The sequence below is a fragment of the Nannobrachium achirus genome (genome assembly GCF_963921795.1).
Source record: "Nannobrachium achirus genome assembly, chromosome: 11".
In the NCBI taxonomy this organism is placed as follows: Eukaryota; Metazoa; Chordata; class Actinopteri; order Myctophiformes; family Myctophidae; genus Nannobrachium; species Nannobrachium achirus.
The window spans coordinates 11,247,799-11,275,238 of record NC_137820.1 but is presented as its reverse complement, the minus strand read 5'-3'; the positions used below and the strand labels follow the sequence as shown (position 1 = coordinate 11,275,238).

Here is a 27,440-nt window from a genome sequence, read left to right as displayed (position 1 = left end):
TAACATATATATACACTACTTTTCTTAAATATATACCTGTAGTCATGTTCCTGTCTGTAGTATGAAAGTTGAAAGTCAAATCAAACTAAATAGGGAGACCTCGAGGAATAAGCAGCTATGCTATGCATGCACGCTCCCGCGACCAACTTCAACAACTGCGCGCGCCCCCGGCCCGGCTGGTTGGGGTTCTTTAACGCCAGGCGTCTCGTCTCGTTTTCCAAGTGCATCGCTAATGTGGATACATCGAGCTAATGCATGAAAGACGACCAAGAACACTAATTTAAGAACAACTTTGCACAACACTAACCGCTGTAGCGGATTGAAGGATATTTCATCCAAGGTAAGACGCTTCGACTTGGAGAGTGAACGCAGCGGTTTTTGAGTACAGTGTGTGCGTGTTCGGGAAAACAACAGAACAGCTTTTAGCAAGTGTTAGCCAACCTAGCTAAATGTTGGCTAGCTTCATTAGCAGCGGTGCTAATATCGGCTTTGGCTCGTTCTGCTAGTTTTGGCGTCTTCTATTTAAAGTCAACCAAGTTTTAAGCTTGTGTGTGGTGCAACATAGATACCCAGTGTCTAAATTAGCAACTCTGTGTGTGTTAGTGGGCGTAGGAATTGTGCAGCCAAAGGATTACCCTCGTAGCTGTGCTTGTTATTAGGGTCGCTATGCTAGCAGGCTAGCGTTGCCCTAGGAGCTGTCCTGTGTGTTCAGTGTTACACGGCAGGGGCAAGGCCTCGCTTGTCTGTAGAACGTTAGGTAAGCTTAGCCGTTGTCTGTCCTGTCAGACCAGGCCATTTTGCTTTCGAAGCAGGTTAGTTCGGGTCAACAACACGCAACCCATTGCAGAGATATTATTTGCATTGCAAGGGTGGGCTGATGTGAGGCCAACTTGGTGATGACAAGATGATGTTGGTTGTGGTTGCTGACGATAGCTGTGCTCTGCAGTGAGTGTTACTGAGTGGGTCTGTCTGTGACCCGTCTCAAAGGGAAAGAACGACTCAATGTCAGCTTTTAGATGTGGGTCCTATCTATGCCCAAATAGTTTGGGTTTCTTTATTTGCAAACACCCATTGCCTGGAAGGGGCGTTATTCTCATAACCAAGGTATACTGAAGTAGTTTTGAGCACCAACTTTTTAATATAAGCTCCCTTCTGTAATAACTCTGTTAGATATACTGTACACTTATAACCTCAAGGTAGCTTGTCTTTTTGTATTGATTGATGTATTGTAGATCTTTTTATGATGCCATTTAGCTTCATGTCAAGGTTGTACTATCACTTAATACTTCTCAGAAAATCACCCAGACGTTTTTCACATATATTATATACATTTAGATTGACTCCACAGAACTGTATATTAGATTGCCATGAGAGGTCAAGGCAAATGTACGACTAGTTTCTGGCTACCAGTATGATACAAGTGACCATCTCTGGAATAGACCAAAGAACATGGGCACATGACAGGAAATTGGAATGAAACATGTTTACGGCTGATATCTAGAGATTGGCCTCTTACCTGACTAGTTTATCATAAGTATGCAGGTATATTTTAGAAAGTGTCAAGTTGGGTTAGTCAAGGAATATATAATTAAGAAGAATTTGTTACATGTTAAGCTACTGTTACTGTTTCAATTTGTGGTAGGCTTCATTGTCAATGCCATGTGAAAGAGCGCCATGTGGGAGAAATGTGGGTGTGTTTGTAATGTTAACTACTCAACCTAAGCGTGTGTGTGTGTGTGTGTGTGTGTGTGTGTGTGTGTGTGTGTGTGTGTGTGTGTGTGTGTGCGCGCACGCAAACAGAACACACTGTGAAGTTGTTTACAAAAAGTTAACTAGGGGAAAATAATGCCATTGGTGTACAAAATCTACCAAACTTTATGCACATGTACAGCTGAGGATGCTTTTTTCATTCTCTTTGCACTTTTTCCTTTTGCAGTCTTTCTTTCCTACGTCATTATTACTCATTATTTTATCTTAGATGTGGTGTTTTTTGTAGTTCTGCTGTTATTTTATATATACCACTGTATTGTCTGAAAGGAAGCCGAACAAAAATACGTTTTACTCTTCTCTTATGTACCATTGTACGGATTTCACCTTACATTTCACATGAGGTACGCAAGCTTTCAGACAACGTGCAGAACCATAGACGAAAGAGTGCAGACAGAGATGATCTGTGCGTATTTAACATTTGCATTATCAATTACATGTCACTGTGTGTAATGTGACAAAGGTAAAAGTGTCTGACAGTACAATATTAATTGAATACACCTGTTACATTGTGTGACGTTTTACTTTGATAAAACAAAAACAAGATAGGATCTAATAACTGCATGTTGACTTGAGATCAATATGGAGACAGGCATTGACACTAAGGCTTGCCCACCTGCCCTCGGCAGGTAAATAAAACATCAGGGCAGGTGAAGTTGGCTTTCAGGTTGCCCGACAGGGCAAGTGCTCATTTGAGAGGGGACACAAATGTCTATAAACACAACACGAGATATCTGTCTAAACACCTGAACGTGGCCAGTGCGCTGTGTCTTCTGGTCTGTGGAATGTAAAATAAGAGCACTATTTACCTATAATGTGCTGTTTTTACTGTTGCTACATTTAAAAATATAAAATAACAAGTGTGAAACCATAGACATATTCAATCATAGCTAAAGTATTTGGTATTTGGATTTGGAGGTATTGAGGTATGACATTTTATCGCACAGCCCCAGAAAGTAAAGAAATAAGTGTTAAATTGAGCAGTAATTAAAATCGTACCTATCATTTTATAATGGACGATTTACTTTTCTGGCAAGTGGGCATTACCTTCGGGCAAGTAGAACATGACCTGTACTTGCCCGATGGGCAAGTGCCTCTGAGACCTTAGTGTCAACCCCTGGGAGAGATGGCTGGACTGTGGATCTGCGATTATGAATTCTCAAATCATTTTCATTCGCTGTTTCTGCCATAAGATGATGTAATATTAATGGTGTCGGTCATCTCCAAATTTGGGCAAGGTCTCAGCAGATATCTAACCCTAACCCCTTTGATATGCTATTATAAAATGTAAATTTAGATATTGTAAAAAGCAAGTTGGCCTACTGACAAAATGCACAAGAAATGTAGTGCTGATTGTTCTTGGGGTTTGCGAGGACACGCAACACCCAACTCTCTCTCTCTCTCTCTCTCTAGAAGGCTAGCATGGCTCAGAACCATGCTGTAAAAAAAGGAGTGACACCAACGTTACTTTTATGTGTATCCTTCCTACTTTGGCTTATTCCTAGCTATTTTAAAGGCCTATTTGTACTTAGAATGTGAAAACATCAAAGGCAGGCCTTTAAAAGGTGCTCTACTATCTACCTCAAGAAGTTCTGTATTTTTCTTTAAATAATTGATTCAGTTTTGTATATGTGAACAAGCATGAGTGCAATGCATCCATTTAAAAGTGACACAGACTGACACAGAAGTCAGCAGACTGCTCTTTTGTCACTGGCTAAGTATTGGTTGGATATAACCAGTGAATAGAGCTCTGCAGCTGTGTCTTCCAGCCTGCAGGAGCACTTTATATGTAAAGGTAATGATTGTATAGATTTGTGCATCCCCAAGTGTGCAAGTGTGTGTCTGACAGAGAGTCAGTGACTCATTGGCTGTGAAACGGTGAGGTAATTCTAGATGTGTTGAAGGGAGTCCCTGCCCTCTCTGTGGGCGGGTGTGTGGACCTCTACACCTCTCTCCCTGCAGCAACTGTGTCCCAGTTAGACAATTTAAAACATGATACTTGTCAGCTGTGTGTGGTATAAGCACATGTCTAACGCCAGGGCTCCAGCACTAGGAGTGTTGCGTTGTGCCGGCGTCAAAAAATGAACCGGGGCGAATTGGGCGTCCGACGCCGGCACCGAACGCAGTGCAACGTCGGCAATGGATCACCCTTCATTGATTAAAAAGGGAACATTCCCATCATTGATGGTGATGGAGCTCTGGCGTAAGCGTGAACAAACAAGTGTGTTGTTGGCACATAGCACTAGGGTTGGGTACCAAATGGTCCCAAACGATGCCCCCCACACACACAATGTCTATGTGTGTTGGATGTCTTGTCTTCATGGGTCTATCCAAACCAAATATACCCACCAATGGCTGATACCCGTACCGTTCAGGACTCAGGTCCATGTTTTATTACAGGTCCATGTTTTATTACAGTCGATTAGTTTGCTTCTATTTCCTCTGTTCGAGGAGGGCGTATCCGTATTTAGTGTTAATGTGTTGTGTATTACCCGAGTGGATAAAGAAGACCTGTATTCAGCTGATCAGGAGAGAGATGCATGAAGTGCAGTGTAACTCTTGTGATTTAGGCTGACCTAGGATCAGATTACTGCAGCACAAAATAAGGGGGAAAAGCTAGCTTTGCATGCTTGCTAGGTTGCCAGCTAAGTTTCGTGAGGTGAGACTTGAGATTGCATCAAAGGAGCGTGATCATGAATTAATTAATTGAGGCGAAAACATGCAATTTCATTTCATTGTCTCATATTAGATTCCATTATGCTGTAGCCTAACTGCTGTCTACTGGGAGACCAGCATTCTTGATAGCAATTGTAATTATTAGGTTTGTCAAGAGTCAAAAACTAGTCAATATAATACCTGACCAGGTCGGTTCTGTGATATGTCAGAACAATTCGGATGTCGGAGATCCAAATTGGGCCCCAACAGGGCCCAGATTAGGTTCTGAGAACCTTATCTCAACCAAGCTGTAGAGTACTATGTAAACAAGTCCAGAACCTTTGAAATATGTTAACATGGCCTGCATGGTTCATTTAGTTTGTTTAGTCAGAAAGAGACAAACATACTGTGACTGTCTGGATTGCCATGGAATTTACTTTACGCCATCATGCTACCTGGATGGGTAAAACACTACAGAAATTCAGTTTATTAAAGAAATGGTAATATTCTAATATATTACAACAGTGATTATTTAATAGTGAATGAGATTTCATTCCAACTTCCAGACGTATTTGTAGCTGAGCTTAAATTTAGGAATACCTGGTGGCGAACGTTCCGAGGTTGCTGGATTTGACCTGGGGCAAGCCTGTTTTGGGTAGAACATCCTTGTATTAGTGGAAATGACAGGAGAAGTGACATTGCGGATTGAAATGTAGCTATTTCTTCCCTCCAAGTTAAAGACATCCCTTTTACACCTCCATCCTAACCCTGTGCTGTTCCCCTTTGGAGCATGCTCCCTATCACCCCGTCACTCCTTTGCACACCCATTGCTGTGATGAAGTGTGTTGTTCTCTCCATTAGCTTGCTGATGAACTGCTGCTGACTCCAGATGGCTCATTGTTGCTGCTGCTACTGCCCTGCCCCTTTAATAACACACATGGGACATTACCCCGAGTCACCAGTGCTGTTTTATAGCTGTCTTTCTCTGTGTGTATCTTTAGAGTTTTTCTATCTGCTCGCCCATTGCTTAAGGATCTCGCCCACGGCCCATAATGTGAAAAGATGCAGCCAGTGTGTAGAAAACATAATACAGCAGAGCATCAAGCCACGGTGCTCCTGAAATAGATGGCCTGTGTGTGCCTTCTGTTGCTCTCTCTGTCTCTCTCTCTCACACACAGTCAGCATAAGTGTAGTTTGTATCCCAGATTTGCCCCCCTTTTCAAATACCATCCCCGCTGTCTGGTTGTTGTAATTGTTATAATTATTTACATTAGGAACTCCAAATGGAGATTTCAAAGTACACCGGTGTGATGTCATGACGGTATACTTTGCAATACAAACCCCAAAAATCAATCCTCCAGTTCTAGGCAACATAGAAGGCGGGAACTCTTTTTTAATTTCCACACAACTCCTCTAAGGTATATGGGTGGTTTTCCCCTTTTAAGTGAACATTTTTACAACATAATTTGTACATTTCTTTTTGACAGTGCCATAGTGGTAAATTCTTTAATGTTTACTTGTTTAGTCTTGGTCTGGTCTGGCATAATCCCTGCTTTGATTGTTCAGTATTCTAAAGCAGGGGTCCTCAAATGTTTTGATCTCACGACCCCATATTATTAGCGAACCTTTTTTGCGACCCCATCAACTATCCGTCCACACTCGTCCCATACTCGTCCCCCCCGTGTGCAGCACGGGGGGACCAAATGGACCCATGGACTCCATGTTTTGTATGTAGGCTACTAGGGATGGCCAAATGGAGATTTTTTCTTAACCGATAACCGAAAGGCCTTCGGCCTTCAGTTAATTAACCGTTAACCGTTAAGGAAATGTGTTCAAAAATGCGCTATTTTAGCGATTTAAAAAAGGAAAATACACCCGTTTTTCCCCATAATAAAGTGCCATATTTACACATTACAAACAATAAAACTAGGAGAAACAAGAATACAAATGTTTTCTAAAAGAAATGTGTTTTTGCAAAGAAACAGTGGGATTGAAATGATCAGTCTGTAATGTGATGGGCTTTTGCCAGGCACGTGCGCACATACAGCAAAGGGGGCTGGAGCCCTTAACTTTTATCAACAGAATTGTCCACCAAAAGGCCCTTCAGCCCATGCCTCTCTAGCATTCTGTGCACTCCCTGGATATCGCCTAACAAAACATCCGCAGCGAGATGCTCGCATGTAGAGCAATAACTTTCAATCGTATGGCTTTTGGAGTGGTTGAATCGTCTAAACGTGATGTCCATTTCATTCATTTTTTGAGCGGTGGTCACAACGCTCCTATACGTGGCCGTGTGTGTGGGTCTGTCTGTCTGTCTGTCTGTCTGTCTGTCTGTCTGTCTGTATGCGTGTCTGTCTGTATGTAGCCTGTATGTAGTACCTTTTGTGACCACACATGTTAAGGGAGGGGCGCTGTTGTTCAGGCCAGGCCAGACACCCACACACACAATATATATATATATATTTGTTTTGCTGTTGCGCAGCCTCCACGACCACCGCTCAGTTCACACGGGTGTGATTTTTTCTCTCTCGCCCGTGTTTTGTGTGTGCTGATGCAGCGATCATTGAATTTGCGACTCTGAGCTCAGCTTTGTTATGTAACCAAGACGACTTTAGCGTTCCTCACATCATCAACATGTAACATTAGAAAGTTGTGTTTTAAGCTCTTCTTAAACGGGATTCAATGTGACGACGGGGGTCTGTTTTGTAAAATCCAATCGACGACACCACGATGGCGCATTTGTTGAACAAGTCAGCGTGTACGACTCCGAATCAAGCAGCGTCGCAGACTCGCAGTTGCGTGAATGCATGGATGTTACACAGACATCGGTGTCCCAGAAATGTGTGACCACAGCGCGTATAGTTGCATGGTTGATGACTTGATGTTGCGTAGATATTGGTGTACGGGGATTTTGGTGTGACACATGGGTTGATTTCCTTTTTCTTTTCTTTTTTATCGGTCAAAATTGACCGTTAGTGCTTACCGGTAACCAATTTCTTATCGGTTTAACGTAACGGTTAGCCGTTGGCCATCCCTATAGGCTACCTCGCTCTCGGAGTAACAAAAACAACCCACAATGGCTGCTTCGTGTTGGAGGCGGCGTGTGTAGGCTAGTCAAGTGGCCGTCCTCTTCATGTTGGTCGCTTTAACTATGGTTGGTGGTGGCGACCGGTCGCATTTCCGGGTTGCGGTTTCCACCGGGACCGGAGCTTCCGTTAGCTTTCATGTGAACAGTAGAAGAAGCTGCTCAGCGATGGAAACGTATTTTTTCAATCCGCCTGGTACATGATCCGTGCACAGTGCCCGCGTTAAAATGTAAGGACGACGTGGCAGTTGATGAGTTCAGCGATGTTTTAAGACGGTAAATAAAATTGACTAGAGTGTGGGTCAGCGGCAAATGTAACATCCAGAATTGCGAGGTGCACCATTGCTGGGTCTGCCATGAGAATGGTCACAGGGCCATGTGTGGCCCACAGGGGTCCTGTCAGAGGGCCATTCTACCACTTTTTGTGGTCACATGTTCAGATAGTGGATTCTGATTGGCTTAAAACAGTGGTAAATCAGTCAACAACCTTGAGTTGGCTCATGGACCCCGCCCACTATTTGTATTCTGAAACAATTAATGATTGTAACTAAATGACCTTGCAAGTAGTTACAACTGTGTTTTCTTTCATTTATATGGTAGAAGTGGTAGAAAAGCAATTTACCATTCGAGGGTCGTGGGTTGTTGGCTGATATACCACTGAAACAGTGGTAAATCAGCCAACAACCCACTCCCTCTCATGGTAAATGGCTTACTTATAACGTAGCACAAACACTATTCAGGCATCTGCCATGGCAATAGTCACACCAAAGTAACCTAAATGGCAACACTTATGGTGCTTTACAGCAGTGTAACTTACATCACTGGTTTGAATATTGAGTCATATCACAACAAAACATGTTTTGCCTAATGCCTAATGTTGATATTTGATATCAAACTTGGGACATACCAGCACAAGCCTATGTGTGCAGGGAGAAAACATGGCAGGGAGAGGACTGGAAAGTGTGGAGGGATGCAGGAAGGCAGTGAAAGTCACAGGAAGGCTGGAGTATAAATGAGCTCAGAGAGAGCAGTTTAGGGAAATGAGGGAGGAGTCAGGAAAGAAGTGGTAGACTTGTCCCAGAGAGAGAGAGAGGGAGATGGCAAGAAGAGGAGAGGAAAAGAAAATATCACCAGAGTGGAGGAGGGTAGTTTGTGTGTCAGCAAGGGCAGCTAGTGGTTCAGCCTGCAGCCAGACAAGGCTGAAACCTGAGAATAGCTGAGACGGAGAGAACACATAGGCCCCAGGGCAGAGGGAAACAACGCACAAGAAAGACTGTATGAGGAACGCTACAAATGAAAGGCTGACGCAGCAATGTAGCGGGATAGACCAAGCCAAAGGCTGTGTAGGAGTGACATGAAACGGATTGTGAGAGGGAGACAGAAAAAATGTTTGGAAGTGGAGTGGAAGTGTGATGGGAACAGAGAGGAAGAAACTGTGAGACTGGCAGGGGCTGCAGGCTCTGAGCAAGCATGCTCTGTTAGGACACTGTCATCGGAATCCTACTCATCCCACACACACACACACACACACACACACACACACACACACACACACACACACACACACACACGCTAGCATGACTTCCACCAAACTGCCTGAGAGAGAGAGAGAGAGCGTCAGACTATAAAAACTGAGAAAACGACAGGATGGAATGGAGCAAAAAATACTATTATATCTGAGTCCCAGACTCTGTCAGTCCGGGATTTCCCCTTTCCTTCCTCACCCGAATGCTGCAGACATTTCCTAAGCCACTCGCTCTCCAACTCTCTGTTCCCTTCTCCTGCTCCTCCCTTCTACCAGTGAGAATAGGAGGGGTTTTTTTTTTCAGTTTTTTTTTCTTTCTTGTGTAACATGAGTTGTGTTCAACAAGGATGTATCATGGAACACCAGCAGTAGAAAAGCAGCTTTTTAATCTGCTGTTGAAGATGCTCTGCCTTTCTCTGCAAGCTTTGTACTGGGAGCTCAAACTGGGCTCTGCCTTACTCTGCAAGCCTTGTACTGTGAAGGGGACTCAAGCTGGCCAGAACATTTTAAGTACTTGCCAACAGAGCTGGGAAAAATCGGCTAGGTGAAATTTAGTCAAATTCCCATTATGCGGTTCCCTACTGGCTGATGTGGCTCAATCAGGGATTGGCAGCTTTGGCCAACTGCTTATAGACTACTTGACCTGCCTGGCAAGGTCTGTACAGTAGCAGAAATTATCTCACAGATCACTCTTTTAAGTTGCTGATCAAGCAACTTATCGCTTGTTGTATATTGTCACATGTCTGGATCTCTGGTTGACTGGCTATCTGGATGATTGGTCATCAAGATTGGTTTGCTAACTGCCACTGAAGCTTGGGGCTAGGTCTAGGAGGATGTCAATACACAGCATGCACAGCATTCCTGGATAACTATGATATTTTGGTTTTGCTATCAATTCAAATTGAACTGAAGCAGTCTTTTACTCTTTTCGGCTGTTATTGGTTCTTCATTTGCCCTTGTTTGTACACAGACGCCTTTGTGCTGGACCTAGGGGTGGGCGGCTGGTCGATATGGAAAGGAATATATATCTTTTTTTTCCCAGGCAGAATCACAATCCACGATCTTATCACAATTCGTTGTCATGTTGGTTTTAAGTATTAATACAGTATAAACTATGACTAATAATAATATTTGATTATTAATATTAAATATGATCCTATATTATCAATATATTTGTTCTCAAAGTGATGTCCGGGGACGCTGTAGTTTCATTGAGGGGATTCCAAATGGACCTTTACAGGTGTATAACTTGTGTACAAATGGAACAAAATGCATTTTACTCAGAGAGAGAGAGATAGGTAAGATATTAAATCATGTAGATCACATAGCAAGATGATAAAAAAAAAACGTATGGTTAAAACCTGCTGTTGTGACATTATTATTAATTTAATGTTTCTGAATGGGCCAATCAACTGACAGTTTTAAGAAACCCTAATGTTCAACAGTTTATGGGTATCATACTTGACCACAGAATACAAGTGCATCTATATCTTTCCAGTGCTTACTTCTCATGTCCTAAGGAGTACCTTTCTCAAATGCCTTTGCTAAAGTTGTTTGTTTGGCTGTCTAGCCGGGATCCCCTCCCCTGTTTGAACCTGCATTGTTTAGTGGGCTTGCGTTCTTTGAGACAGTTAAACAAGTACAATGTGTTGCCATCTGACGTTTGAACGTTGCGAACGTTGCAAATAATGTTAGTTTAGACCATGTTGGTTTTTGTTTGGTTAAACAGTAACATCGTCATTGCAAATTTGCAAATAACCAGGACCTTTGTTTGCACCGTGTTGGTTTTGGAAGACAAATTCTTTTAAGGACCAACTCCTACATGAGAAATTCGAATCGTTAAGGTTTTTTTTATTGGTGTCATATCGCACACCACTAGCTGGACGCCTGTGATCCGAAGTGATTTAGTAGGGGACTACTTTTGGGGGAGAAAAGGAAAGCCAATCCCCTGTTTACGGCAGTAGCTGAAACAATATTTGGTTGCCATGGAAAGGGCTACAGGAATATACAGCGATGACAGCTTGTGTGCTTTTTCTACCCCCATGTCTGTGGTCCAAGGGAAAGCTAAACTGGCTAGCATAGCTCAGCCCTGGAAGTCTTTATTAGTGATGTTGAACACTGTGCGCCCCGAGTTTGATTATTAAGGAAGGATGTATTTAACCCAACACCCTATTTTACCCTGCCAACGAACAACAAAATCATCTAAATCTATTCCAGTGGACATAGCCATTTTGGACACGTGAGGGGTAGCACCTTTCACTGGCCTACCATTCAAACCCATTTACTGTCCTCCTCTTCCCTAAAAGTGCAGGGGTCAGTTTCTAATTTATTCTTGGAGATGAGACTCTAAAGTATAGGCTTTACACCTATCTCATCGATTTATGTTCACATGCGCACACATACACGTATAGACACAGGCTCGTTCTTGCAGCTGCAGCCAAGATGCTGTAAAGTGTTGTACATTCCTGTCTCTAGGCCTCCTTTGGCACTGTATGCTGCAAGTATGATGAATCGCAGCACAAGTGCACATGACAGTGTCGTCTTTTACATGTGTATTTGTATTTCTGTTTTGGCAAGTGTACAAGAATGTATCTTTAGGCAGGCACCGGGCATGAGTCTAAGAGAGGAGGTGTGTTGAGCAGAAACGTTATCGGTGTAGAGTGGTGTGTGTGTTAGGATACAGGAAGAGTGGTCAGTGGCACCTCAATGTTAAATTGGCAATTCTTAGTTAGTTAGTTAGTTAGTTAGTTTAGTTTAATTTTATTGTCCACAAAGTGGAAATTTGTCTTTTGTCTCATACATTTACAACAATAAAACAGATAACAGTAACAAACAATAACACACAAAGCATCTTTAAGGCCATTCAGAAGGACAACAGTGGCATATGTGAAAAAGAGCAGGCAGATCAACGAGACATGACATCATTCATTGCCTTAATGGCATTTGGAATGAATGAATTTTTAAAAATATTACGGCTACGGTGTGCCCAAGCTGTTCTATAGCGTCTACCAGAGGGAAGTAAGTCAAACTCCCTATGGAGTGGGTGAGAGGGGTCATTTATTATCTTGACCGCTTTTTTCCCAAGCACTTCATTGTAGATACAACTTAATTGTTTTTGTTTTTTCCCTATGATTTTTGATGCTAGATTTATTATTCTCTGCAGCTTGCCTCTACATTGTATGTTGAGATTACCGTACCACATTGCCATGTTGAAAGTTAAGATTCCCTCTATGAGGTTCTTATAAACTTTCCTAAATGATTTGGAAAATGAATATGAGTATACATGATTTTAACATGCATTCGATTCAATTCAAACTTCATTCCAGACCCACAGGGGGTCCATAGAGTAGATAGTCAGAAATATCAGTAGGGATAGCCAAATGGAGATTTTAACCATTAGGCCTTATCGGTTACTTCACCGTTAAGGAAATGTGTTCAAAAATGCGCTGTTTTACCCATCAATCCTCTTTTAACATTCCAGACTACAAAATCTGAAAAATAGTAAATATATAAAAGTGTGCTGCCAGATATAATGCAGCATAGAGAGACTTAAAAAATATGTGCTGTATCGATCGATATTGGAATCGTATCGATTTAGATGCTGCCGTATCGTATATCATATAAGGTGAAAAATCTATATCGCAGGCGCAGCATCACTAGTTAAAAGAATGTACTGCGTGGCATCTGGTTTGGCTGATTGTCTATACGAGTACTATTGTCACCCTTGAGTCCCTGTCAAACATTCAAATAAACATAGATTTTTGGTCCAGAAGCTTTGATGGCCAAGGACTCTGTCACACAAGCTCCAGCAGGGCCAAGGACTCTGTCACACAAGCTCCAGCAGTTTTCTCTTTATTGTACTTTTAATTGTTCAGTTGTTTTACACATATAGTTATCTCCACACAAGGGATGCTAAATTGATTTTGTTCCCCCTCTAATTTCCCGATGTTAGCAAGCCACAGAAACTGTTGGTGTACAACAAGCATATGGGGTCTGGACTGCAGTAGGCCTCTTATGTCAGTGTACTGTCTGTCAGAGGTGCTGAGTTTTAACATGGATGGCCACGTTCCCGCTTTATGAAATATTTAAATACAGTGCTGTGAAAAAGGGGTGTGTGTGGAGGGAGGGGGTCAGGGGGGGAATCGATGTGTTTTTGTTCTGGTAAGTGGGGTCTAATGTATTTTGTATCAGCAGTGCAATAATCCATGGGGGTGAAAAGTGGTCTGAGTGAGTTCAATGCATCATGATGATCATGCATATTTTTCTGTCAATGGAATTACTCTACAAGATGTACAGAGGATTTCCTCAGAACATGTACCAAATCAGCCTAGGGTTTCGGGCCTCTAATGCAGGGGTTCCCAAACTTTTTTGTCTCCGGGCACCCCATGAATATTGTTTTAATCCGAGGCACCCCTACATTATAATTTTCACTCCCAGCACCTTATATTTATAGCATATAGTCGTTGTCGGGTGGAAACCTTATATATCCAAAACCGTTCGTTTTGCATTTATCATCTATAAAATGTACTAAACTAGTGAAAACAGCAGATCTACAAGCACACAACGCCTCGCATCGCGAGGCGTTGTGTGCTTGTAGATTGGCTGTTTTCACTAGTTTTGTGCGACAGAGGTTTCTGCCTGACGGTAATGATATTTTAGTGATTATGTTGTGAGGAGAACGTTGAGATAATAGTCATTTTGGTTAGAACTGAATGAAAATAACTTTGTACTTCAAGTTTAAAATTATACTAAATATTTTTTAAGTGTCAAAATAAATTCCAAATGTTATCAAATTATCTCGCGGCACCCCTGGACTGCCATCGCGGCACCCCAGGGTGCCCTGTTGTCACCCACTTTGAAAACCCCTGCTCTAATGCAGAGCCAAATGTGTTTCACTTGGACCCAAATATTACAAATTTGTTTGCAGAAACATGATTCTTACATAATGAACACAAAAGTATGCACAAACGTGAAAGGTTGCACTGCATGTCGTATAAATGCTTCTTTGGGTCCTCACGACTGCAACATACAACTTGCACAGTCCTGGCTTGGCAACCTAGCCTGGCGGATATGTGCCTTTTCAAGTTGGTTACTTTTATCTTTCCTGTTTTGACTGTAAGCTTGAGCATACAAGTGGATGCATGGATGGTCGGCTGATATTTTTGTAGTGCTCCCAAAAACACGTAAAACTACGGTCTTGAGACCCGAATCTATGATTCCAAAGTTCCACAAAACATGAAACGTATGGCGCTCATTGTTGATTGTCTTCAGTGATTCACAGGCATTTGACCGTACCTCTGCTGTGTCTGGGTGTTGCCATGGTGACTGCTGCTGCTGCTCAGAATAGTTTTTGAAACTCCTGTTCGTTTACCTTGTGCCTCTCTCTCTCTCATTTTCAGAGGTCCTAACATTTCAAAGGAAGAAGAAATCCTAATTTGTGAATCTTATGGACGAAGGTATGTACTGTACTGTATGTGTGTGTGTGTGTGTTTCTCATGTGTTGTGATTAGAACGTGTTCTGATGTAGGTGTAGGTAACCTCCCCTCTACTGTTGGTGTGGCTTCTCTCTCTGTCTCTTTGTTTCTACCTACACACATACAAGCACACGTGCACACACAAACATACAATGTGCAAGTTGCTATTGATACGAGCTAAAGTCTGTACCATTCACTGTGTGTAGATTTTGGGCCTTTCTGCATACATTCCCACTAACATGGCACCAATTACACAGAAGCACCACTGCCACCCTCTTTCCCCTGTATCTCATTCTCTCTCTATTTCTCTGTTTACTCCTTCTTAAACACAGGGAAGGCTGTATCCACTCTGTCTGCCTTTGCTACTCCCTGAATACAGAGCAGAAAGTGTGCCCAATGCCATTTCTATCTATTCTATCTGTCTGGCATCAGCTGCCTGTTTACCCCCCCCAACTCACATAGAGTGCTGTGTGCCAGCCCCTTTACATTTATGTGTCTGTCTAATCATCTTAGCCGGGGATCCAGTCCCTCAAAATGGGAGAGGACCTGTGATGTTCTGCCACACTTTTTATTTCTGTTTTATCTATTAGTTTGGTCATTAAGGTCCACAGAATGAGAGGCCTGCTCTGCCGGAAACATCGCGAAAAAAAGTTATGGCCATTTGTACATTCACTGTCCCATTGACTCCACTACACAGGAAAGGAAATATATTATAAACTAGAAGCAGTGCTCTTCCGAGCACAGGTCTCCACCAGGCCACACAAATTGCCCTGTTATAGCGCCACCATGAGGGCCATTTGAAAAATTTGGGGCAGAGGTTCTGAATTGGCATCCAGGGAGTGTGTGTGCTCATTTTGGGATCGACCGGGCCAACGGCGCCGGAGATTAGCTGTACACAAACTCTGAGGACGAATGGGCCTGTTATAGCGCCACCATGAGGGCCATTTGAGAAATTTGGGGCAGAGGTTCTAGATTGCCATCCAGGGAGTGTGTGTGCTCACTTTGGCAGCGTCCGGGCCAACGGCGACAGAGATTAGCTGCTCACAAACTGCGAGGACGCACGCACGGACGCACGGACGGACACACGGACGGACGGAGGGGAAAACATACTCTCCCCCATGCCTTCGGCTGGTGGAGACAAAAAGAAAGATTCTGCTTTAAGTAGCATGTGAGGGGTCAAACTGGAGGGTTTTCATGATTCTGAATCCATTGCAAGCATTTGTTTTGCACAAAAAACATTCCTTGGGCTAGAAAACGGACCAAAAAAAGTGTGAAAAGTGATGAGTCATCACTTTTCACAGTCATCATCACAGTGATGAGTCATCACTTTTCACACTTTTGTTGGTCCGTTTTCTAGCCCAAGGAATGTTTTTTGTGCAAAACAAATGCTTGCAATGGATTCAGAATCATGAAAACCCTCCAGTTTGACCCCTCACATGCTACTTAAAGCAGAATTTTTCTTTTGTTTAAATATTTCCTTTCCTGTGTAGTGGAGTCAATGGGACAGTGATTATACAAATGGCCATAACTTTTTTTCGCGATGTTTCTGGCAGAGCAGGCCTCTCATTCTGTGGACCTTAATGACCAAACTAATAGATAAAACTGAAATAAAAAGTGCAGCAGAACATCACAGGTTCAACCCTATTCCTTGAGCTTTTGGGCATGTGGATCCCCGACTATCTCTCTCCCCTACCCATGGCAGACACAGTTGAGTGTTTCCACTGTTTCTTTTACACTTAGTTTCTCATAGTTTTCTTTTGCTCGTCTTCTGTCTCCTTATCTCATCTCCTTATTGTAAAATATTTGTGTTAAATAATGCCATACTTTGTCATTCTACATTGTCACAGCGCACTTGATTTGAGCTTATAGTTCTGCTATTTTGTTTCTTTTTTTGTTTTGGACATATGAGTTTTCCACCAGGCACTGTGTGTGCATAAAGCATCCCCTCCCATACACTAAAATGTGTACCCGGCCTGAATGGGTTAAAGGGGAGATATAATGGATCGAAGTTAGGTTTCCTTACTTTTTGTACGTAGTTTATCTCAGCAGATGTGTTTATGTTGCTCGTGCTCCACATAAAAACATATTTGGCAGTGGCACATGGGCTTATTGCTGAAACTGAAATACCCCATAAATGGTCAAACAGCCTGGCTGCCAGTCGAAATGGCCACCTCTGTAGCAGCAGTGGCATTGTTTTGTCTTTCTTCCTATTTCTTAAGAAGAAAGCTGGCAGTGGCACAGGGGTAGAGCAACCGTCATTAGAAAACTGAGGGTTCCCAGTTTGATCCCGGGCTCCCCCAGAGTTGCCCCCCCCCCCCCCCCCCCCCCCGTGTCAGCGTCAGCGCTGGGAACGCTCCCTTTGTTTTTAATCAATGAAGGGTACTCCACTGCTGACGTCAAGGTCAGACGCCAAATTCGCCCGGTTAATTTTTTTGACGCCCGCCCGAGGCCGGCACAATGCAACACTCCTGGTGGAGCCTTAGCCTTACTGTCGAAGTGTCCTTGAGCAAGACTCTGAACCCCTAGTTGCTCCCAGTGAGCAGGTTGGTGCTGGTTTCCTCCACCATCTGTGTGTGTGTGTGTGTGTGTGTGTGTGTGTGTGTGTGTGTGTGTGTGTGTGTGTGTGTGTGTGTGTGTGTGTGTGTGTGTGTGTGTGTGTGTGTGTGTGTGTGTGTGTGTGTGTGTGTGTGTGTGTGTGTGTGTGTGTGTGTGTGTGTGTGTGTGTGTGTGTGTGTGAATGGGTGATACAGTAATGCGCAATCTCTGTAAAGCGAAAGGCTCGATATTAGTTCGACTAAGGGTTAGGTAAAGGCATAGTTTTACTGAGGTTAGGGTTTTGGTTTAGGTTTAGGCATAGTGGTTAACATTCACCCGGTAAGCATTCACCAGCGTCGGCAGGTTAGCATTTCACCAGGTTAGCATTCACCAGCGTCGAACTAATGGGACGTCTACTTTGACGCAATATCGACACGCTCCCTTTACCATTTACTAGATCCTCCAGAAAAACGTGATTATTACCATTTTATTTCTATTTGAAAATTGTTGCCCAAAAATGTTTTTTACAAATTGTTGTACAATTGCACAAATCTTGGTGCACGATTTTATCATGGATATTAAATGTGGCAAAAATAAACCCCTATAGGAACTGAATAAGTAGTGTGTATCAAATTACCCAAAGAAGTTTCTGCATAAGATTAGGATTGGATGGTAGTTTAGTGCTTAATTTGTTTAAGGTGTGTTGTAGGAAGATCAGAGGAGAGTAGGGGTGAATTTTAGAAAACCAGTCTAGGATGTTAATTCCATCCATAATTAAAGGAATGCATTAAGAACATCATGGTGTTTTCTTTTCTCTCTCTCTCTCTGTGGAAGGAACGGAAAAACATGAACTAAAGAAGGGTAACTTATCGCCACGCCGAAGGAACGCAGTGTCTGCACAGTCCCACTAGGCAGAGGAAGAAATGCCATCTTTTTTCTGATATCATTCCTACAGATTTGGCCCAAACATCACACAAATCAGCACACATCTCTATAGTCATGTTATCAAGACGAATCTGTCAGAGTTGTAATATTCCATCCCGATTGGCTTCTAAAGTTTGCAAAACAAAATCTCGACTGGGAGAATCGACTGTGCGGCTCACTTAATAAGGCAGACACAAGTACCATGACTCGAGGGCAAGTAGAACATGACCTGTACTTGCCCGACAGGCAAGTAAGTGCCTCTGAGACCTTACTGTCAACCCCTGATAAAGTACACAGACATGCAAAGAGAGATGCAAACTTTAGGCTGCATACTTTTGCGTTGGCATAGACATATACCGGTAGGTCTGCACTTCTCTCACGACCTTCTGCCTTCTCAACTATTAATCTCTTGCATCTACTTTTCTCCTCTCCTCTCCTCTTCACTTTCCTCTCCTCCTTATACTTCATTCTTCTCTCCTTGCTTTTCTGATCTCTTTCAGAAAACTGGCTACTTAGAATGTTTTAGCTCTCTCTACTGCCTATGCCTAAAGGTGGTTGCACACTGCTGCGTTTTTCGGGCCGAATATCGGGGTGAATTTCGGAGCACGCAAATAAAAAAATCAACCTCACGTTATGTCAGTCACGTTTGCACACTGCCGCCCGTTTCGCGCACCACTCGGTCCCTTGCTCTCTCTATCTCTCTCTCTCTCCTTGCCCTGAAAAACGCATTTCGCAACGAAAAACGCAGCAGTGTGCAACCACCTTAACTTCCCTCTTTTTTCCACTCATTGATCCCTCTCTCCACAACCCCCCCTCTCCTCCTGACATTTTCTTTTTCTAATATCTCTGATGTCTGTCACTACAAAAGTAGACAAATCACAATTCACCGTACGCTACTATGCCACAGCTAGGCTCATGCTGCACTGAGCTCACCGTAGCATGTTAGCACTACAGTAAGAATGAAGAAATCTTTTTCGATTTACATTTTAAAATGTAGGCCATCATGTAGCAGTATTGACACCAGTTAGCCTGGTAACTGCTAATTAATTTAGTAAATTGTCTGAAAGTCTTTAACCCATTTAGAACGGGTACACATTTTGTGTATCATTATTTTATGATTTAACTATAGAAAAATAGCAGATATACAAGCTCGCAGTGCGCTGCGAGCTTGTAGATCTGCTATTTTTGAAAGATCGTGAAAATTTCGAATTTTGACCCGATTCTGTAAGTGTCTTTTTAATCCTTTTAAGGTTTTTTGAAAAAACCTATTGTTTCTATGTCAGCAATCTGGCCAGCCATCGTCAAAGAAAAGGTCCTTTTCACTTAACTGGAGCTCAGTTTGTCTGTTCTTGAGAGACTACTATGTCAGTGGTTCTCAAACTTTTTCATGTGAAGGACCTGCAAAATTATATGTATTTGGCCACGGACCCCCATCTCAAAATATCTAGTACCAGGGACCACCCCCAGAAGCAAAATTTGAGTTACAAACGTTCGCTTTGAAAATACATATATTCAAAGATTTGCACACATTTTCACGACTTTTTCAAAAATAGCAGATCTACAAGCTCGCAGCGCGGCACTCGGTGCCGCGCTGTGAGCTTGTATATTTGCTATTTTTCACTGGTTAAAGCATTCATCCATTCTAGGCCTAAATGGGTTAACATAGGGAGGCTGTGCTGTTTTTAGGAGCGTGTGTTTTCCCCCCCATAGCCCTCAGTCAGTCCTCTCTCATATTTCTCTTCTCTCCATTCCCTTACTCGTGCTTTCCCTCTTCCACTCCTCTTCTCCCCTGTCTCTCTCTCAGGTCTAGCCACAGACCTGTTACCTAGGCAACCACACAGCACGATCGGAAACAGGAGTGCACTGTACTCATCACACCACATCTGAGTTCACTTTACTTACTAGCCATTTCATATACTATAGCATAGGCTACATCATACATGGGCAACTGGCGGCCCCGGGGGCAGCATGCGGCCCCCACCTTCACTTAATGCGGCCCACAGGTTAATACCGGAATACTGAATATATTATTGATTTCAGCTGTTACAATTCCAAACATGACCTGCTTTAATTACGTCAGTCTATATTAGTAGCTTAATGACTAACTAGTATAGTAGTATTAAAAAATATTTTGTATTTAGGTTCATAAAGTTAACATGAGTATATAACTAAATGCGTTTGAACTTAAATCAAACTGTTACATTTCAGGATTCCAGTTAAAAAATAACAAAAAATAATTCAGGATTCCAATTCAAAAGAAGCAAAAATAGCCGATCTACAAGCTCAAAACGCATCGTGCTGCGATGCGTTTTGAGCTTGTAGATGTGCTATTTTTGCTCCTTTTGTATGTCTAGAAATATACAAAGTAGGACGTAGCAATATGCTAGAAAGTGACAAAGTAGGACGTAGCAATATGCAATGTGGCCCTCTGGAGTGAAGGTGGCCATATAGTGGCCCTCGCCATCATCAAAGTTGTCCACCCCTGGCCTACATAGTAGTATACAGTTTGTATACATAGTATTTATTTGTGCATGACATAACCCTTACAGGTTGATTTGCATTTTGCACACTCAAGAGTTGGAAAATCGAGTCGTGCTTTCTGCTTTGGCTTCCAAATTACTGTGCCAATAATTTACCCTGCCTCTGTGGCAGGCCTCATTTGTGTATGTGTGGTTGTGCAATTGTATGAGAGAGTGAGGCTGATGTTTGTTTGTTTGTTTTGATGAGTATGCTTTCTTGACTGTTGCAACAGTTGATGTCAATTTAATCGATCATAAAGATATTATAGATTTGAACCAAATTGATTTTCAAAATAGCAGATTTTATTTATTTATGGTAGGGTCTTGTAAGGTCACCTCCTGTGTGTCTGTGTCGGTGATTAATCCATTGATACGCTCATTGAATTGGAGTCATCAGGACAATCTCAACACCTCTCTGTCTGACATCAGGCTTTTACTTTGTCCCAAAGGCAGACAAAGTACACTGATAGTTGTATAATCGATAGAACAACATCGATATGTAATCATACCCTATAAATTATATTAAAAAGAAAACTATAATCTCACAACCCATGAATGTGACACATGATCTATCTATTGTGCGATAGTATAAAATACGGCTTAAATGGTCGATTCGCTGCAGGCCTAAATCTAACCTCGCCGTGACTCTCCTTCCTTGACCAGAAATGAGTCGCCAGACCGCCACCGCGCTGCCCACTGGAACCTCCAAGTGCCCCCCCTCCCAGCGCGTGCCCACCTTGTCGGGCACCACGGCCTCCAACAGTGACTTGGCCAGCCTGTTTGAGTGCCCTGTCTGCTTCGACTATGTCCTGCCTCCCATCCTGCAGTGCCAGTCTGGGCACCTGGTACGTACAAACTGTTCCAATTATAGTTATATGTAGGGCTGTCACAATTATTACATAATCGTCTAATCGCAACTATTTGACATAATCGCGATTATTTTTCATAATCGTCATAATCGTTTCCATGTTGAAAAATGTTCATATCTTTTTTTTAAGTAAAAAAAATAGTGGAAATAGCAGATCTACAAAGCTTGTAGATCGGCTATTTCCACTATCAATGTTCCTTTTTGTTAAATATGTCAGTAATTTCTTTGTATATTTAGGTTAAGTGTCATATCTACCATGTGCAACTTCAAATCCTAAAAGCCAAACAGAAATGCAATTGTCAACACAATTAAATTAAATCGTTAATCGCAATTATTTGAGAGAAAATTAATCGTCATGTAAAATGACATAATCGTGACAGCCCTAGTTACCGTATATGAAAATTGTGAGTAGTTGATGTTTCTGTTTGGATTTGTGTGTTTGTCAACGACAAAAACACAATTAAATCGTTAATCGCAATCATTTGAGTGACAATTAATCGTCATGTAAAATGTCACAATCGTGACAGCCCTAGTAGTTGATGTTTCTGTGTGGATTAAGAAAATCCGTTTTTGCAGTTGCTTTAGTGTGTGATTTGTTTTGTGGTCTAAACCAAAATGAGTTGGATGTTAAAATGAAGGAACAAAAAGTTGCACATAGCAGAGCATGCCTGCAGAGATTACAGTGAGAAGTGGGTGAATGCCTCTGTGTTCGTATGTCACTTGATTGATGGGACCTCCATCACTGTTTCCCCTCGCTCAGAATGGGTGAGGTGACCCCCCCCCCCCCCCCCCCCCCACACACACACACACACACACACACACACACAGACACACACACGACAGGAGCTGCCACCACCTTTACAAAGACGAGCTCATATTGAATATCCCCCCAGGGATGAATAAAGTGAAATCTATACAGATTAATTTCAACTGCAGGCGTCAGCAATTCTTGGTCTAGTTGACCATTATGTTATGCTTTAACTATTAAAAAATAGCAGATCTACAAGCTCATACAAGCTGCAAGCTTGTAGATCTGCTATTTTTTGAAAAATCACAAACGTTTGTGCAGAATATTTTTGACCCCGATTCTATAAATGTCTTCTAAATCCTTCTTATAAATCTGTGGTTCTCAAACTTTTTCATGTCAAGGACCCCCAAAATTACATGAATTTGGCCGCGGACCCCCATCTCAAAATATGACTTTCCAGGGACCCCCCCCCCCCCAGAAGCAAATATTTGAGTTACAAATGTTTGAAAATAAATCTTATGGAAATGGTAAAACTGTATTATCTATTATTAACCCCCCCCCACCCCAGGTGTGCTCCAACTGTCGACCCAAGCTCACCTGCTGCCCGACCTGCAGAGGCCCGCTGGGCTCCATCAGGAACCTGGCCATGGAGAAGGTGGCCAACTCCGTCCTCTTCCCCTGCAAGTACGCCAACTCGGGCTGCGAGGTCACCCTGCCCCACACCGACAAGGCGGAGCACGAGGAGCTGTGCGAGTTCCGGCCGTACTCCTGCCCCTGCCCCGGGGCGTCCTGCAAGTGGCAGGGCTCCTTGGACGCCGTCATGCCCCACTTGATGCACCAGCACAAGTCGATCACCACACTGCAGGTGAGCCGTCTGCTCTGCCAGCCCTGATCTTCCTTCCGTTATAGTAGGGTCAGGAGAAAGGCTTCCACCAGCACCCAAACAACACTTTTTCGAAACCTGTTTTTTAAGGACCCTTATGCAGGGTTCCCACGGTCATGAAATTCCTGGGAATATTTTGAAATTAGAAAAATATTTTTCCAGTACTGGAAAAGTTTTGGAATTGATCAAGGGTCCTGGAAGGTCATGGAAAAAATAGCTATGCATTGTCTTTGGTTATTGATTTTGTTAATACCTCTGAAATGACAAATTAAACTTGTCAAATTGTCAAATATTAGAGGCAGAAATTGTGAAAATAGCCGATCTACTAGATCTGCTATTTTCACAATAGAAACGTGTTATACTAAATTCCTCAACTCATAAGCCGGTTTTCCACAGGCCCAACTCCACACCACTCCACACCACACCGCCCACTTGTGTCAGGTTTTCCACTACAAGGAACTGGGTAGAGTGGTGTGAAAGTGGTACTTAACGGGGTACTAAAGCAGCTCCACTCTTGAGGTGGTCCGGCCTGGGCTAAGTGAGGCCAAATCAGTGACGTATACACGCTGCTGATACAGACAGAGTCTCACGGCTGAGCTGTGTCTTTCAACACAACAACTTGAGACAGATTTTAGTATGCAGTCACGGCTGCAAATCAAATATAAAAGCAAAGCCTGTTTGTTTTATATATCTGTTTATAAAGAGGACGATTAGGCAGAATTGTGTTCCCCAGCCCTGCAGTTGCGATGCCACGAAGCACCAAGAACATTAACCAACACAAACAGTGGACATAGGCTATATCGTCGCGAGTCGCAATTATCAACGGCAAATGCGTCGGCAATCCGTTATTTTATATAGATCTCAGTGAGATGTCTCCTGTTTATTTGTAACTGCATGTGTTGAATGGGGGAACGAATCTACAGTAGCCTACATGTACTGTACTGTTGCTGCGCTAGCATAGCCTCTATATTAGCTTACTTCTTTGTGTAGTTTGGCCAATAAAGTTATTATTTGACCATGAACATCCCGACGTTAGTCGTCGCTATAGTTGTAAAGACTTGATGAAGACCTGTGTGAGTGTGTGGCATCTAAAACATTGTCCACCACATCTCCGTGTTGAATGGGGAAAAGAATCTACAGTAGCCTACATGTACTGTACTGTAGCTTAGCATGTATGCTAGCGCAACTAGCCTCTACTCTTCTTTGTGTAGTTTGGCCAATAAAGTTATTATTTGACTATGTTCACCCCAACGTTAGTCGTCGCTATAGTTGTAAAGGCTCGATGAAGACCTGTGTGAGTGTGTGGCATCTAAAACATTGTCCACCACATCTCTAAAAATAATTAGCGCAAGTTAGCGTCTCCGTTGTGTTTACAGACTGAGAATATCCTAATCCGAGTATCCATATGTTGAAAGGGGCGTCGATTTCTTTCGGGAGCGGAGGGGAGGAGGGGGAGAGGGGAGGAGGAGAGGAGGGGGGGGTACTGTAGTGGAAAACCTACATAAAAAATGCGGTGCGGTGTCGTGCCGTGTCGTGTAGTGTCGGGCTAAAAAGTGGTATGGAAAACCGGCTTTAGTGCTCGTCAGGGTGCTGGGGTCCCCAGTTAAAATATGATTATTTCGGGGGTCACAGCCTGTAAAGGTTGAGAACCACTGGCATACACTGCCTGTCTTTGGGCATTGCGCATAGGATTAAGCGACTTGTTATTGAGTTGAATTATTGTTATATAGTCCTGGAAATTGGGTTAAATATTCTGGAAAAGTTTTGGAAATTAATTGATAAAAATGTGTGGGAACCCTGCTTATGGTGTCTAGTTGTGATTTCTTCAAGAAATCATAACTTGACACCATAAGGGTCCTAAAAAAATCTTGTTCGGGTGCTTGTGGAGCCTCTCTCCTGCCATACTAAAAGGGAGGGTGTTTGGGCACGTTCTTGAAGACATGGCACGACATGGGGAATACATCACTGTTTATCACATGAGCATTTACCGTAATATACTTCGATTTGTTCGCTGGTAAAGTGTTCGCAGAGCACTTCTCAGTGTCACTAAGTCAGTTGTCCTGTATGCCAGGTGTGTTGCTGCCATTAGCCACCAGCAGAGTGTACCGTGGCTTCTGTACCTGACTTGAGGTTAATGCAGAAAATGTATCATGTTTCATTATAGGTCTCGTCACGAGGGGTTATAATTTTAAAAGAACACAAAAAAAAAATCCCATCGTATCAAAACCACAAACACAAATTACTAAAGCAATAAGCCACAAGAGCGCCTCGTGTTTCCCAACGCCTCTCAGCCGGTGTATACTACCCCGGTAACCACAAGCCTCTCGTGGCTTATTGCTTTTCTAAAACGGTCACAATGTTGCAACATGAAAACCATAGCATTCCATTATTTAAAGAAAAAAGTACACTTCTCCGCCACCAGGAAGAGACATTTCCTTCAGTTTACCAGCCACAGCCCAGGAACGTATGGAAGCCAGTGTGTGTTTATAAAGTCACGTCATTCTTTTTGCCAAAATATAGGGAAACAATACTTATGTGTTAGATCAGTCTCATGTTAAGAACCATATTCGATCCATACACATGTTTATTTTCATCCAAATTTAGCTGCTTTGTGGGTGAACATCACATCAAAAATGCTAGCATAGCAACCGGCTAAACTAACAGCCGAGTATGTGCCTGCAGAATAGAGGCGCTTGTCACCTTTACAAGCCCGGAGACATTCAGTCACTGTCCTATGCATCCGGGCGGTGCTTAGAAACACACGCACGGCAGGATTTGAGAAAATCAAACGCTCGCTTCTCAAGTTCAGCCTCACGGCACAGTGGAAAGACAAAACGCACCTGGCTTTGATATAAACTGATTCAAGGTGTGGGTTATAGCCTCATGTACCACAGCAACCAGCCAATCAGAATCAAGGAATTGAACTAGCCGTTTTAGAAACTGATATAAGTGTTTTCTATCTCTGTCTTGCTCACTCTCTCCCCTGTCTCTCTCTCTCTCTCTCTCCTCTCCCTGTCGGTTCCGTTTTCTCAGGGCGAGGACATTGTCTTCCTGGCCACGGACATCAACTTACCAGGTGCGGTGGACTGGGTGATGATGCAGTCGTGCTTCGGCTTCCATTTCATGCTGGTGCTGGAGAAGCAGGAGAAGTACGACGGCCACCAGCAGTTCTTCGCCATCGTGCAGCTCATCGGCACGCGCAAACAGGCCGAGAACTTCGCCTACCGGCTGGAGCTCAACGGCCACCGGCGCCGGCTCACCTGGGAGGCCACGCCACGCTCTATCCACGAGGGCATCGCCACAGCCATCATGAACAGCGACTGCCTGGTGTTCGACACGTCCATCGCGCAGCTGTTCGCCGAGAACGGCAACCTGGGCATCAATGTGACCATCTCCATGTGCTAAAGACTAAAAAGACTGAAGGGGAGCGGGGGGAGTCAAAAAAACACAATGGCCGAATTAAGGAGGATTTTTTAAGGGGTACATAATCGACGTGCACCCCGCGTCCTCCTCTCCCCTCAGCCCCTCGCCGCCGACCACCGCCACACCACCACCACCCCCCCGAGACAGACTGACTCGAGGAGTAGCAGGACTGTCTGTTTGGGCAGCCACGGGGGTGCGTGGGTGGGATGGATGGACAAGACAATTTGGATGGATGGTTGGACGGACACGCATGGACGTTAGTGGTGGTGACTCACATTCACGAGAGACGTGCACACAACATGCAGTCTCTCCCTCTGTTTTGGTCAGAAAAATGCAGATAAACTTAACAGATGTTTAGTCAAACTTCAAAATAGCAGGCAAAACGTTCTCTTTGTCTCCCATCTCTCTCACTTACTCACTTTTTTTTTTTCTGTCTCTCAAACTTTAACACTCCAGCCCTGAATTACCGTGTCTCTCTGTCTGTCCGTTTCTCTCTCTCTCGTGTCTCTCTGTCTCTTTCCTTGCTCGCTGTGTCCTCCATCATACATACTGGTACATTCAGACACTACAGCGCATCGGCCTCTGCTAAGACGATGCCGTTTCCAGTGAGCAGCTGGACCTTTGTTCGACCTCGTTGAACTAGAATTGCTACGTAGCTAGTCTCTTAAGCTAGCTTGCCTTCCCAACTCTTGCCCCTTTCTGCTTTGTGTCAACAGACCTCATTACCCATCAGTCCTTCTTGGACTGAATGTTTCACTTTATGCCGACACTTGGAGCTGAGGACCGGGATGATGTGTGTCTTCGGATAGGACCTGGGACCGTAGAGAAATGGGACTTCAGTCCTGGGGGAACTATACATTTTAAAGGGATATTTACTGTAAAACACTAGGGTCATTTGCATTTTTACTCTGGCTTTTTTGTGTGCACCCCCAGACGGTTTTCAAGTTGCTTGATTCAATATTAATTTGATCAGATGCTCCCCCCCCTCCTATATGAAGCCCAATCAACTTCAAATTAACGACGTTAGACTCATT

At 43.3% G+C, this 27,440-nt stretch overlaps 1 protein-coding gene across 1 annotated transcript; it reads left to right on the top strand.

Annotated features, from left to right (window-relative positions):
• The first annotated feature begins 203 nt into the window (after positions 1 to 203).
• siah1 (siah E3 ubiquitin protein ligase 1) lies at positions 204 to 27,440 on the top strand. Its single transcript, XM_080737334.1, has 5 exons — positions 204 to 340; positions 14,432 to 14,488; positions 21,148 to 21,329; positions 22,669 to 22,965; positions 26,017 to 27,440. The coding sequence occupies exons 2-5, from the start codon at positions 14,479 to 14,481 to the stop codon at positions 26,386 to 26,388; spliced, it is 861 nt and encodes a 286-aa protein (XP_080593460.1). The 5' UTR covers positions 204 to 340; positions 14,432 to 14,478; the 3' UTR covers positions 26,389 to 27,440.